Source organism: Mastigoproctus giganteus, chromosome 14 (assembly GCF_048544385.1).
Source record: "Mastigoproctus giganteus isolate SK-2022 chromosome 14, ASM4854438v1, whole genome shotgun sequence".
Classification (NCBI taxonomy): domain Eukaryota; kingdom Metazoa; phylum Arthropoda; class Arachnida; order Uropygi; family Thelyphonidae; genus Mastigoproctus; species Mastigoproctus giganteus.
Genome location: NC_143588.1, coordinates 20,332,971 through 20,348,328, shown reverse-complemented (window position 1 = coordinate 20,348,328; position 15,358 = coordinate 20,332,971). Strand labels below are relative to the sequence as shown.

At 38.8% G+C, this 15,358-nt stretch overlaps 1 protein-coding gene across 1 annotated transcript in view; it reads left to right on the top strand.

Moving 5' to 3' along the window:
• LOC150075004 (uncharacterized) overlaps positions 1–15,358 on the top strand; it is a 1,344,778-nt gene that overhangs the window by 992,987 nt on the left and 336,433 nt on the right. The window contains exon 26 of the mRNA XM_090389033.1: positions 13,556–13,649. Coding sequence (XP_090245159.1) covers positions 13,556–13,649 — 94 coding nt within the window. The remainder of the gene's footprint in view (positions 1–13,555; positions 13,650–15,358) is intronic.

The window sequence follows — 15,358 nt, the reverse complement described above, 5'->3', positions numbered from 1 at the left end:
CCTGCTAGCATCCCATTTTTATTCTAATTCACATATTAATGATGATCTTGGTAAAACATTTCCCACCATTCCCAAACATTAGCATTAGTAGAGGCATTTGATGCAAGAAAGCAAGCTTATGCAGCATCAGCCAAAAAAAAAAAAAAAAAACCCCACTTCCACTTCACCCCTCTGTTCATTCAAAATACCTGTCCAGCTGAGCCTTAAACTTATTTAGGCTATCAACCTCCACTACAAGGGATGGAAGTCTGTTCCACCAACCAACCACCTGCTGGCTAAAGGCAAATTTCCGCACGTCTATCCTACATCTGTCTTTGAATCTATCTTTGAATTTATCTGTCTGTCTACATCTGTCTTTGAATTTATGCCCTCTCAGGTGATTATTCTGAGCTAGAGGAAGAATCCCATCAGCATTGAGCATGCTCAAACCATTCAAGGCTTTATTCACCTCTATCAGATCACCTCGCTGGTGCCTAGTCTCCAGACACTGTAATTTGCAAAACTTAAGCCTTTCTTCGTAAGAGCACCCCTTTGTTCCATTCACTAATCTTGTTGCCCTTCTCTGTACTCGTTCCAGCAGCTCTACATCCTTCTTGAAATGAGGCCTCCAGACCTGTATACAGTACTCTAGGTGTGGCCTGACAATTGCCTTATTCAAGGGAATAATCACCTCCTTATCCCTGCTGGAAAAATTCCTATATATCATTGACAATACTCCATGACCTACTCTTGCAGCCCGTCTGCACTGTTCAGAGAACTTCATATCTGCCTGCACAACCACCCCCAAGTCCCTTTCATTCTCTACCACTGTCAGTGTAGTACCACAGAGTTGATACGTTGCTCTGGGGTTGCTGTTTCCCATTTGTAGTACTTTACATTTGTCAATGTTAAACTTCATTTGCCACCTCTGAGCCCATCTGCTCAACCTTTCCAGATCCTGTTGCAGCAGCATAGTGTCAGTAGTGTCCTCGACAACCCTGCCAACCTTTGTATCGTCTGCAAACTTGGAGATTAAGCTTGATATACCATCATCAATATCATTTATAAATACAGAAAACAATAATGGACCCAACACTGAGCCCTGAGGGACTCCACTAATAACATTAGTCCACGATGAGCAGTGTCCATTGATTACCACTCTCTGTCTTCTCCCCCTCAACCACCCCTTTATCCATAGCAGCAATTTGCCTCCAATGTCACACTGCTCCAATTTGTGTAGCAGTCTTCCATGTGCAACAGTATCAAAAGCCTTTCTAAGATCCAAGTATATAATATCAGAGTTATTCCCTGCATCCAGTTCTTTTGTGACTGCATCATAGTATCCAATCAAATTGGTCAGGCAAGACTTCCCCTTAACAAAACCATGCTGTGTCCGAGCTATAACTGAAGTCCTGTCTAAATGATCCTGCAGTGCTTCTTTAACCAGTGCCTCCATTAATTTTCCTGGAGCAGAAGTTAAGCTCACAGGTCTATAATTACTTGTGGCAGCCTTTGATCCTCCTTTGTGAATTTGGGTCACATTTGCACATTTCCAGTCTATGGGTACCTCCCCTGAGTCCAAGGAAGCTCTCATAATTATCTCCATTCCATGTCTTCTGTGGTCTTCTATCTGAAGGATCTCTGATGAATCTCAATGCAAAGTAAGCTCCAGGTCCTGATAGTATTTCTGCACTTGTTCTCAAAACCTGTGCTCTTGAACTTACTCCTGTTCTTTGCCGCCTTTTTTCACTTTGTTATTCCAAAGGTGTTTTTCGTTCTTCTTGGAAATTTGCTCATATCCAGCCAGTTCTTTAAAAGGGTGACAAATCCCTCAAATCTAATTATCGTCCCATTGCAATTACTTCTACTCTTTCTAAAGTAATGGAGAAATCATTTAACTGCCAACTTGTAAACTACCTAGAAACCTTCTGTCTGATCAACGATCGCCAGTTTGGATTCCATCAGTATTGATGCACTGGTGATATTCTGACTTATGTTACTCATTTATGGACAAATCCAATGGAAAAGTTTGGTGAAACACAAGCAGTTGCTGTTGACATTTCATAGGCTTTCGATCGTGTTTGGTCTTCTAAAGGTCTTCTAAATAAGCTTCCATCTTATGGTTTGTCAACTGTTTTTTGTAATTGGTTATCCAGTTTTGTCTCTGTTCGCTTACTGAGGGTGATGGTAGATGGCTCTCTGTCTTCTAACTTCTTCAATAATGCTGGTGTACCCCAAGGTTCAGTTCTTTCCCCCACTCTTTTCCTCTTGAATATTAATGAGCTTCTTCCATTGACTGGAATTCCTATCCATAGTTTTGCCGATGATAGCACATTGCATTCCACTTTCCATTTTGGGAAACCTTGCCCTGCTCAATCAGCTTCAACTTCTCAAATATCCGCTACCAATTCCGCTACCAATGCCAATCTCCAGGTAATTCTCCAGTGGGGCAAAGACTACTTAGTTGATTTCAATTCTTCTAAAACTCAGTCTTGTCTTATATCTCGCAAAAAGGATTATTCCGCTCCTATGCTTATCTTTGGTGACACTCCGATTTCTAGGAAAATGATATATTTCTTTTGGGGATTATCCTGATTTCTAATCTCTCTTGGCACAAGCATATTACAATTATTGCTTCCTCTGCATCTAAAAAAACTTGGTTTTGCCTTTCATTCTCAGCATTAATTTTTTTCCAAAGAGCTGTTCACTCTGTACAAACCAGAAATCCACCCTACCATGGAATATTGTTCCCACATCTGGGCCGTGCCCCCAAAATCTCTCTCATGCTTCTAGATTCCTTTCAGAAGAGGGCAGTTAGGTTAATTAATGACTCCTTTTTAACAGTCTCTCCCCACTCACTGTCTCATAGACATACTGTTTCTGCTGTATGCCTTTTCTACAGATACTTCCATGGGCACTGTTCTTCTGAATTGGCTTCTATAATTCCCATTCTCTCTTTCAAAACAGTCCGAACATGTGCCGCCAACATCCATTTCCTGTCCAACTTCAAATTCACAGAATCAACTTTTCATCTTTCTCGTTTATTCATTCGACTACTGTTTTCTGGAGCAACCTTCCATCATACGTATTTCCTGAAAATTACAGTCTACAGAAGTTCAAGTCTAATGTCAACAAATATCTACTTTCATCTTCTCAACCTCAAACCCAAGCATGGCACTAAGTACTATAGGTTCTAATACCTCTCGTGTTTGGGGTTTTCATAAAAAAAAAAAAAAAAAAAAAAAAAAAATGATGCAAGAAAGCAAGCTTATAGTATTAGTATTAGTATTAGTAACGGCCGTATGGTGCAAGAAAGCCTATGGCTTATGCTGCACCAGCCAAAAAAAAAAAAAAATCCAAACAAAACAATGATAAAAACAAAAATTAAATAAATAAATAAATAATAATAATTAATAAATAAATAAAAATAATAAAATGAAATAAAAAATAAATAAAAAGGAAATTAATCCTGTCATCCTATGCGCTTCCCTTACCCGAAAGTACTATCCAGATGACCTTTGAATTTCCCCAAACTGTCGGCCTCCACCACCCATGAAGGCAACTTATTCCAGTAATTTATAACTCGCTGGCTAAAATAAAACTTCCTGCAGTCCAATCTAAACATTTCCCCCCGTAACTTGAATTTATGTCCCCTAGTTCTAGCATCATTTATAATCTTGAAAATTTTGTCCTCATTCATTTTACTGATGCCTCTCAGAGCCTTAAACAACTCAATAAAATCTCCTCTAAGGTGTCTAGTTTCCAAACTCTGCAACCCACATATTCGAAGTCTTTCTTCATAAGGACGCCCTTTTGCCGATCTCACCAAGCGAGTTACCCTTCTTTGCACCCTTTCAAGAAGCTCGATGTCTTTCTTTAGGTGCGGTCTCCATACTTGAACACAGTATTCCAAGTGTGGTCTAACATAAGCCTTATATAATGGGATTATCACGTCCCTATCTCTACTTGCAAAAGTTCGATAGATCATCGATAGGACACCATGGGCCTTTCTTGCAACCTGTTTACAATGCTCAGAGAATTTCATGTCTAACCGTATCGTAACACCCAAGTCCCTTTCCTCCAGTACTGGGTTTAGTTGAACTCCACCAAGTGAATAAGTTATTTTGGGATTACTGTTTCCCAGGTGTAATACCTTACACTTTGTTGGATTAAAGCACAGCTGCCAATTTTCTGACCATTCTTGAAGTTTATCTAGGTCTCTCTGAAGAAGCTCAGCTTGACAGTGATCATTAACTACTCTACCAATTTTAACATCATCTGCAAATTTAGACAAAACGCCCTCTATCCCTTCATCAATGTCGTTTATGAAAATTAAAAACAACAGTGGTCCTAATACTGATCCTTGGGGAACCCCACTTCTTACATCAACCCAATCTGAGGAATAGCCATTTATCACAACCCTCTGCCTCCTGCCCTGAAGCCATCCTTCTATCCATCTAAGGATTTTCCCAGTGATTCCAACCTGTTCCAGCTTATAAAGCAACCGCTCATGTGGGACTGAGTCAAAAGCTTTGCTGAAATCTAAATAAACAATGTTGAAATTATTCCCTAAATCCAGCTCGTGAGTGACCCTTTCGAAATAGCGAACCAGGTTTGTTAAACATGATTTTCCCTTTACAAAACCATGCTGAGTATCCTTGAGAATTTCAATTCGATCCAAATGATCCTGAATTCCACCCTTGATCATTGCCTCCATGATTTTCCCTACTACTGAAGTCAGACTGACAGGTCGATAATTTCCCACTTCACTTTTAGAGCCACCCTTATGTATGGGAGATACATTTGCACTTTTCCAATCCAAGGGAATCTCCCCAGAGTCTAGTGATGCTCGCATAATTAGCCTCAGTGGTTCAATGCACTCGCTTGCCGCCTCTCTTAAGATTATAGGGTATATTCCATCAACTCCAGGAGCCTTACTGGTCTGTAGGCTTGAAAGTTTTTTCATTAAATAATCTTGCGAAATTTCAATATCATTAATTACATATTTTTTAACTTCGCTCCCACAATTTCCCATTGCCACAAAAGGCTTTTCATTTGTAAATATCGATGCAAAATAACTGTTGAGTTCATCTGCAACGGCAGCTGGTGTATTTATTACTATCCCCTTTCCCTTACGTAAAGGTCCGATCTGGTTTGTCCTGCTCTTCTTGGCATTTATATATGTGAAGAATTCTTTATCCCCCCCTCTTTGCTCTGTTTGCTAGTGATTTCTCATAAACTGCCTTTGCCTGTCGAACCTTTTCTGTGGCTCTATTACACATCACCTTGTAGCTGTTATAGGCTTCAGTACTTTTTATTGCTCTGTAACGTTTCCATGCCACCTTTTTCTGCTCAAGTAATGTGGCAACTTCACTATTCATCCAACTTGGAACCCTTCTCGTGGAGTATTTTTTTAATGGTATATACGCATTCAAGGCATCTGTGATTAATGTTTTAAAAGCGTACCACAGTTCAATTGTATTCATTCTCTGCGCGATATCTACCCAGTTAATAGAGGCCATGTAGTACCTTAAGGCATCGTAATTTCCTTTTCTGAAATTAAAACCCATTCCTTTGCCTTTTGTGATTAATGTTTTAAAAGCGTACCACAGTTCAATTGTATTCATTCTCTGCGCGATATCTACCCAGTTAATAGAGGCCATGTAGTACCTTAAGGCATCATAATTTCCTTTTCTGAAATTAAAACCCATTCCTTTGCCTTTTACTTCTGCTACCTCTCTCGTCATCATCCACCGTAGAACTCCATGATCACTTCCTGCTACTGGTTCCTCTACTGTCAGCGCTGTTATGTCATCTGATTCATGTGTGATGATGAGGTCTAGGATATTCTTTTCTCTAGTACTTTCCCTGACATGTTGATACAAATAACAGTCATCTAGTTGATTTAAAAATTTTGTTCCCCATGTCGAGTTTCCTTCCCATTTGCTCCAATCAATTAGAGGCAAATTGAAATCACCCATAATAAGGCATTGACGCTTACTTGCCCATTCCATTTGCATGTAGAGGCTTTTGTCATAGTCTTCACAATCACCTGGTCTGTAGATTACTCCTACTCGCATTGTACCTTTGTTTCCAACTATCTCACACCATACAGACTCTATACTAGCATGCGAAATGTCTGAATCCGGGAAAGCTATCGTCGCACTCAGGCTGCTTCTGATAAGAAGCATTACCCCACCACCCCTTCTATCTACTCTATCCTTCCTAAATACATTATACAAGCCGTACTGAAACTCATCATCCCCAATTTCCGGGTGGCACCACGTCTCTGTAAGCCCTATTATGTCCGCGTTACTTGTTTTAACCAGCAGTTCGAATTCGCTCATTTTATTGACGACACTTCTAACGTTACTGTATAAACAATTAAGATTTACTGTTCTTGTATATTTAACAACCCTAACACAACCCTTGAAGTTTTTTAGGCTCTCTTCCCTGATATTAGCTACCCGCTCACGTGAAACGTCTTTGGCCCCAGAACATCTAGATAATACGTCCAGTTGGGGTAACAGATAAGAACTCTTAAGGTATGTGCAAGAGTTACATTGACCAATATTATCAGATAAACGCGTGTCAGTATTACCCACATCCCCCCTAACTAGCAGTTTCCCTGAGCCTTTAAGGTATCCTCAATAATACTGGCAAAAACTTTTGCACCACCTTTGTTTAAGTGTATCCCGTCTCTACAAAACAAATTCCTTCTACCTACAAGTGTGGGCCATGCAATGCCCACATTGCATGGCCCACATTGACATTGTTTAACATTGTTTAACATTGACAAATGTAAAGTACTGCATATGGGAAACAGTAACCCCAGAGCAACGTATCAACTCTGCAGTACTACACTGACAGTGGTGGAGAATGAAAAGAACCTGGGGGTAATTGTGCAGGCAGATATGAAGTTCTCTGAGCAGTGCAGACGAGCTGCAAGAGTAGCTCATGGTGTCTTGTCAATGATATACAGGAACTTTTCTAGCAGGGATAAGGAGGTGATTATTCCCTTGTATAAGGCAATGGTTAGGCCACATCTTGAGTACTGTATACAGGTCTGGAGGCCTCATTTCAAGAAGGATGTAGAGCTGCTGGAACGGGTACAGAGAAGGGCAACAAGATTAGTGAACGGAACAAAGGGTTGCTCCCACGAAGAAAGGCTCAAGTCCCGCAAATTACAGAGTCTGGAGACCAGGCACCAGCGAGGTGATCCGACAGAGGTGCATAAGGCCTTGAATGGTTTGAGCACGCTCAATGCCAACGGGATTCCTCATCCCGCTCAGAATAATCAGCTCAGAGGGCATAAATTCAAATTGAGGAAGGACGGATGCCGGACAGATGTGCGGAAACTTGCCTTTGGCCAGCGGGTGGGTGGTTGGTGGAACCGACTTCCATCACTTGTTGTTGAAGTTGACAGCCTAAACAAATTCAAGGCTCAACTGGACAGGTATTTCGAGCGAACGGAGGGGTGAAATGGGAGTGGTGTGTTTTTTTTTTTTTTTTTTTGGCTGATGCTGAATAAGCTTGCTTTCTTGCATCATATGCCTCTACTAATGCTAATGCTAAAAATTAAAGGCATGAGTAGGAAAGGGGTCCATGACAGTTAAGCCTCTATCAACTAGGCAGATAGCAGTGGGTAGATGAATACATTAGAATTATGGATATCTTTAAAGAAATTGTCACAGAAAATATTGAATGCATACAAACACCATTAAGAAAATAAGCACAAGGAGGATGCTGAGCTAGATGAATACAGAGCTGGCCACTCTAAGAGCAGAAAAAGATGGAAGCTCACAGAAAAGAAGATACAACATGGCAACTACAAACTGATCTGTAACACAGAAAAGATTAGATTTGCAAAGCCAGTAGGGATCTTAAATTCACTGGCTAAGTGAGCAAAGAATGGGGAAGAGGAGTTTTTCGCGTATGTGAATACAGAGAAGAAAACAAATCAGATCAGACCATTGCATAACGGGTGTGGAAAAATCTTAGAAAAAATCCAGCTGATGTTGCTGATGAAATGAACATCTTTATAGACGAAAGATCCTTCATAGTAATAGTAATAGAGGCATGTGATGCAAGAAAGCAAGTGTATGAGCTTATATAGCATCAGCCAAAAAAAAAAAAAAAAAAATTCACACAACCATTCCCTCTAAAAGTCTGTCCAGTTTCTCCCTGAATCTATTTAAGCTATCAACTTCCACAATAGATGTCATGTTTTTTCCAGCAATTAATCACCCGCTGACTAAAGGCAAACCTCCGCACATCCACTCTACAGCCGTCCCTCCTCAATTTGAATTTATGCCCCCTTAGGTTCGTAATCTGAGCAAGCAGAAGGATCCCATCAGAATTCAGCGTGCTCAACCCATTCAAGGCCCTAATACACCCAATCAGATCACCTCGCAGGTGCCCAGCCTCCAGCCGCTGAAACTTGCAGAACCCAAGCCTCTCTTGGCAAGAGGACCCCCTTGTTCCCCTCTCCAATCTTGTTGCTCTTCTCTGTACATGCGCAAGCAAATCTAGTAAGAGAGGTTTTGCAAGTGAGGTTGAAAAGATGGAAGCTCACAGAAAAATTAAAGGCATGAGTAGGAAAGGGGTCCATGACAGTTAAGCCTCTATCAACTAGGCAGATAGCAGTGGGTAGATGAATACATTAGAATTATGGATATCTTTAAAGAAATTGTCACAGAAAATGAAATAAAGAAATTATTTCATTTTCTGTGACAGAAATTGTCACAGAAAGAAATTTTCACTTTAAAGAAATTGTCACAGAAAAGTAGATGTAACATGACAGCTGATGATGATTTTGACTTTATTGGCCCAAAAACGACTAAGGTTATACTGCGCCAAGAAAATGTAGGGACCATAAATTCACTGGCTAAGAGAGCAAAGAATAGGGAAAAGGAGTTTTTCACGTATGTGAATACAGAGAAGAAAACAAATCAGAGCAGACAATTGCATAATGGGTTTCGAAAAATCTTAGACAATCCAGCTGATGATGTTGCTGATGAACTATACAGCATCATCCAAAAAAAAAAAAACCTCCCATTTCACTTATCCATTCACTCCAAATGTTTGCCTTGTTCTGCCTTGAATTTATTTGAGCTGTCAACTTCTACAACAGATGGAAGTTTGTTCCAACCATTAACCACCCGCTGGCTGGCTAATGCCAAATTTTTGCACATCTGTTATACAGCTGTCTTTCTTTAATTTAAATTTATGTTCCTTCAGGCAATTGAATTTCGACAAGAGGAAGAATCCGATTGTCATTGAGCTTGCTCAAACCATTCAAGGCCTTATACACCTCAGCCAGATCCCCCTCACGGGTGCCTAGTGTCCAGACCCTGCAATTTGCAGGACTTAAGCCTTTCTTCGTAAGCACAACCCTTTGTTCCAGGCAATTGAATTTCAACAAGAGGAAGAATCCGATTGTCATTGAGCTTGCTCAAACCATTCAAGGCCTTATACACCTCAGCCAGATCCCCTCATGGGTGCCTAGTGTCCAGCCACTGCAATTTGTAGAGCTTAAGCCTTTCTTCATAAGAGCAACCCTTTGTTCCATTCACTAATCTCGTTGCCCTTCTCTGTACTCATTCCAACAGCTCTGTATTCTTCCGAAAATGAAGTCTCCAGATCTGTATACAGTACTCAAGTTTTGGCCTGACTATTGCCTTATACAAGAGGCTAATCATGTCCTTATCCCTGCTATAAAAATTCCTGTATATCATTGACAGGACACCATGAGCTACTCTTGCAGACTGTAGTGCACAGAAACTTTGTATCTCTGCACAATTACCCCAAGGACTTTTTAATTCTAGACTGCCCCGAGTATAGTACCACACAGTTGATATGTCACTCTGAGGTTACTGCTCCCCCTATACAATACTGTTACTGCTACACCTATACAGCAACTGAAGTTTTACATTTGTCAATGTTAAACTTCAGTTGCCACCTGTCAGCCCATCTGTTCAACTTTTCTGGATCCAGTTGTAGCAGTGTACTGTCATTAGTGTCATTAACAACCCTACTGATCTTTGTATCATCTGCAAACTTGGACATTAAACTTGATATACCTTCATAAATATTATTATTCTTATTATTGTTGATGTAAAGTAAAGTAAAATGCAGCCATTATCAACCCACTGCCGGATGGAAGCCTCCTCAACAATTCATGCTGAGGGAAATGGACCATAATCTGCCATGCTGGTCCAGTGTGGGTTGGCAGATCGACCGTATTCAGCAGACAGGGGCTTGAACCCTGGTCTACTCAAAGAGCGTGTGCTACTGCACTCCCGCTCCTGCCCACTCAGCTGCAGAGGCCGCGATGATCTTATATTATTTCTCCCTGATTGGCAGATTCCACTCCATGACGGGTAATGCTAGCAAGTACACAGGATGGTTGTTATGTCTGGTGTTACTATAATATTATTATTATTTACCATATAGTGCAAGGAAGCTTGAGGCTTATACTGCACCAGCCAGAAAAAAAAAAAAAAAAAAAATCTGAATTACCCTGAGGGAAAGTGAGAGAAAACTAGTCAGAAGTAAAAGGGAATCACCAAGAAAGAGAAGAATGATGATATCCAGCTCAGGACCCTGGATGTGCCAAGCTCATACTCACCAGATGTGAGCCCCTGGGGTTATTATCATTAATAAATACAGAAAACAACAGTGGGCCCAACACCGAACCCTGGGAGAATCAACTAATAACATTAGTCCACGAAGAGCAGTGTCCATTGATTATCACTTTCTGTCTTCTCCCACTCAACTATCTCTTTATCCCCAGTAGCAATTTGCCATTCTGCTCCAATTTGTACAGTAGTCTTCCATGCACAGCAGTGTCAAAAGCTTTACTGAAATCCAAGTATATGATATCAAAATTATTTTTTGCATCCAGTTTCTTTGTGACTGCATCATAGGTCCAATCCAGTTGGTCAGACAAGACTCTTAACACACCCATGCTGTGTTTGAACTATAACTGCAGTTATGTCTAGATGGTTCTGCATTAATTCTTTAACCCGAGACTCCATTAATTTCCCAGAACAAAAATTAAACTAACATGTCTGTAATTACCTGTGTCACCCTTTGTAAATTGGGGAAACATTTATGCATCTCCAGTTCATGGGGACCTCCCTGAGTCCAGAGAAGCTCTCATAATTATTGCAAAGGGTTTGCTTATGTCCTTTTCTGCCTCATTTAATATAACTGGATAGATTCCATCCACCATGGTCCTATTCTTATGTTTAACTTCCACAATTTTCCCTTCACTTTGCTGTCAGTTATTGCAAAATAATTCAGCTCCCTGCCAGAGTTAGATAACCATCTGGTATTCCCGACCTTGAATACCATGTGTGAATGTAGATCCAAAATACTCATTCAATTTGTCATCTACCTGAGCAGGGTCATTAACAGTTGAATCCTTGATATCAAGTTGACCAATCTGAATCATCCCTCTCCTTGTAGAGTTTACATAAGTAAAGAACTCTTTTTCTGTTTTTCTTTGCATCTTTTGCCAAGGATTTCTCGTAATCTGCCTTTGCCTGTCTAACCTCCTTTGTGACTTGATTACAGACCAGCTTATATGTACCATAGGCTACTGTGTCACCTGTTAGTTTATATGCACACTATAAATTTTTCTTCTCTTCCACAAGTCTCATTAGTTCACCTGACACCCATTTAGGCCTATACTTTGAACAGTATTTCTTAGTTGGAACAAAAAGCATAGTAACTTTCCAGATAACCTCCTTGAATTCTTCCCATTTAGAATTTCCTGTTGGTAATATCATCAGTTGGTCCCACTATATAGAATTTTTAAACTGTCTGAGTCCACTGTAGTCACCGCAGAAACTGTCCCTTTACTCCTGATGGTAGTTATATCTTTGAATAAATCCCACATCAGCACACTGTAATCTCTGTCACATATCGGTTTCTTTTTTCTGCAGAGTCTTAATTGTTGAAGAATCACTGTTGATAATCAGGTCAACAGTATTATTCCCTTGTGTTTCTACTAGCTGTAGAAAGCAATCATCCAATAAATCCCCAGAAACCTTGCTAGTGTGTGAGTGACCAAGCCACAAGTTCCAGTCTGGAAAGTTAAAATTTCTGATTTTAAGACACTGTGATTTACTGGCCTGCACTATTTTGCTGTACAGTTGTTCATTGTAATCATCAGAGTCATTAGGCCTATAACATAATCTTACTGTCAATTTTGCTTTTCCAGTGCTTATGTCACACCAAACTGATTCAACATTACACTGTCTACCCATGTCAACTGGATACACTTCCTTATATCGTATGTGTTTCTTAACTTAGAGCATAACTCCTCCTCCCTTCTTATCCTTTCTGTACACATTGTACTCCCCAAATTCCAGTTCTGCATTTTTTATATCTGTGTGATACCATGTCTCTGATATCCCAACAATATCTGCTTTTGGTGTTTTGACCAGCACTTCAAATTCATCAAATTTATTTACTAAGCTTCTTCGTAAACATGCAAGTATACATGTGCCTATTCTTATTTTTAGTTACCCTAACTCAGCCCATGTATTTACTTGTTCTCTGATGACTCCTGGAAGTCCTTGGAATCTCCAGCACCCTGTTTTCCAGACTGCTGCTTATTCCAATAGAAGCAGTGCAAGAATCACTTTCACTTCTGCCAGCAGCTACTAATCTGTCATTCTTTGTATCCCTCAAAGCTATCAGTTTTCTGACCCACCTAACACTGACTCGATAGCATCAGCAAATATTCTTGCACCCTTTCTATTTAAGTATATCCCATCCCTGTAGAAGCAGTCTCTCCTGTTAACAACCACAGACCATGCAATGAAAAATTTTAACCAAATAGTTTTGCACAAAATCTCCAGGGCCGAATTGATTGACAAGATTCGCTCATATACAGCCTCCTAACTTGTCGTGGCAGTATTGCAGACACTTTCCAATTCATCCCTAACTTATGACATTTTTTAAACATTAAACATTTTTTAAATGTTAAACATTTAACCCAAGCACGGTACTAAGTACTATATGTTCTAATACCTTTCGTGTTTGGGGTTTACATAAAAAAAAAGTCCGCAGATATCCTACACTTAATGTTATTAGTGCCAGCGTGTACAACAATATCAACATTTTGATTAACCATTGATTCCATTCTACCTATAAACTTTCAAAATAGACCACTTTTTGTTCATGGTACTAGATAGAGAATGATTCATCCTTTAAAGGTTAGTGTCCAGGAAATTCACGTGCACATTTTACTTTTTGTGGACATTGTATGTTTAAATCAATAAAAGTATTGTTAATATGGTCTTTATAGGTTTTATTTTCTTGAAAAGCAAGTTGCGTGTGCAAATTTATAACTTCCCTAAAAAAATTGCCATTCTAACATGGATGTATATTGCTACCTATCCTAATTAACAATGGACATTGAGACCCCACTGTATATATTTCTTTTTTATGAATATGGAACATATATATGTTCCATTTTATAATGCTACACTATATTCCATTTTATAATGCTCCATTATATTCCATTATATGATGCTAGCTTTTGTTTTCATCTCTTTTTCAGGAGTTTGTGTTGCGTGTTGATCCTGTATCAAATCTTGGCCTCAATGCTGAAAGCGTTGTTAGCTATCACATAGCAGACTTGACTAGATCAAAAGGTAAGTGTTATTATTTTACTAAAGGAAAAACCATTCATTGTTAAATAATAATTAAGGAAAATTATACTATATATAGTAGACTCTCGATTTTCCGGGATAGATGGTAAAAAACAAATCCCAGATAATCCAAAAATACAGAAGTTCCCGACATACGTAAGAGATAAGTTCCAGGACTTCTTACTTTGTCAAGTTTTACGTAACTCGGGAATGACTAGTAACATATTGCTACTATATTATTATTGACAAATCTGAATTCAGCATGATAATTGTTAATGTTTGACCATTTTCATACATTCTTATTAGTTTAATTTTCTGACTCAAATCGAATCCTTTTGTTTTCTTGGTAGATTTTCTAGTACCGCTGTCTCTTAGTTGGCACCATGGTAACGGTCAAAATGAAATTTTATTTAAAGAACTTCACAGGGTTAAGGCGAAAACTCACAATTATCACCCTGCGCGAGCTCACATTTTACTAAAGCACATTTCTAGAGGTCACTACCACAAAGTAACAAAACAATTTGCACTTTCCGTTTTATTGGACTTTTCTGTTAGTGCATTTAATTAATTATAAACGGGTAGCAAACTTGATCTTATTGCATTTGCGATAATACCAATAGCTGGAATTCTGTGGGCTTTTATGTTATTTTGGTGAAGTGTGTATCCCCTTCACTAAAATCTTCAGTCATATATAAAAAAAAAAAACATAAATAATTGTAAGAATCTTCTCTTTTTTACCTAATTTTTTGCTTGTTGCTCCGATCTCACTTTGTGCAATTTGTGCGTGCCACAATCGTTGTTATTGATTGCATATTATTTTTTTTATTGTTTTAAATTTTACATTCCTAAAAAAAAAAACAATGAATAAAAAATAAAAAACACTAAGTGAAAACAAATTTATTTAAAACTGTAGTTGCGTAAGTCGAGGACTTATTATATCGAAAAATGTTCAACAACCTAAGTAAAAATATGGTGATAAATAAAAAACTTACTACGTACTACTCGTGTGTCCAATACAATGCTTCCCTTTATTTTTTGTGATGTCGATTTTAAATCTAATAGCTTCCCTTTATTTTTACAATGTTGCAGATGGTTTGGTCACCAACATTATAATGGTTCTTTAGAGATTTAACGGATGCACCATTTTCAAACTTTTCAATAATTTCAAGTCTTTGTTTAACTGAAAGCACAACTCTTTTGCGTTTACCCATCATTTTCGTGATTTCTAAACAAAAAAATAAATAAATTTACTATAAAAAAAATTCTGACATCTCTGATATAAATAACGAAACAAAATTTGTCCTTTTGCAATGGGACGGAGCACAACAATCAACACAACACACTAAAACAAACTAAACATTTGGTCTCTTTCTTTTTTTTGTTTTTTCTTTTGAGCAGTAGGTGTGAAGACAGCGGGGGTTGCAAGATAATAGGTACACTAATCTCTCAATGACGAGTTATAACGTCGGTTCTTGTCGATTATTTATGACTTGCAAAATATCTGTTTATGCCTATTCCAGTTATTACTTGAATTTTATGATTTCTGGTTGATTTTTTTTTAAATATGGAGTCTTGAAGTGTCCTGGTTAATCTGATCCCGGTTATCGAGAGTCTGCTGTATATTTTTCCACTCTTACTCACTATATACACTGAGTTGGCTTTGGGTCTGAAGGTCGTGAATGGGTGATATAAGATTGTTCATACATGTTGTG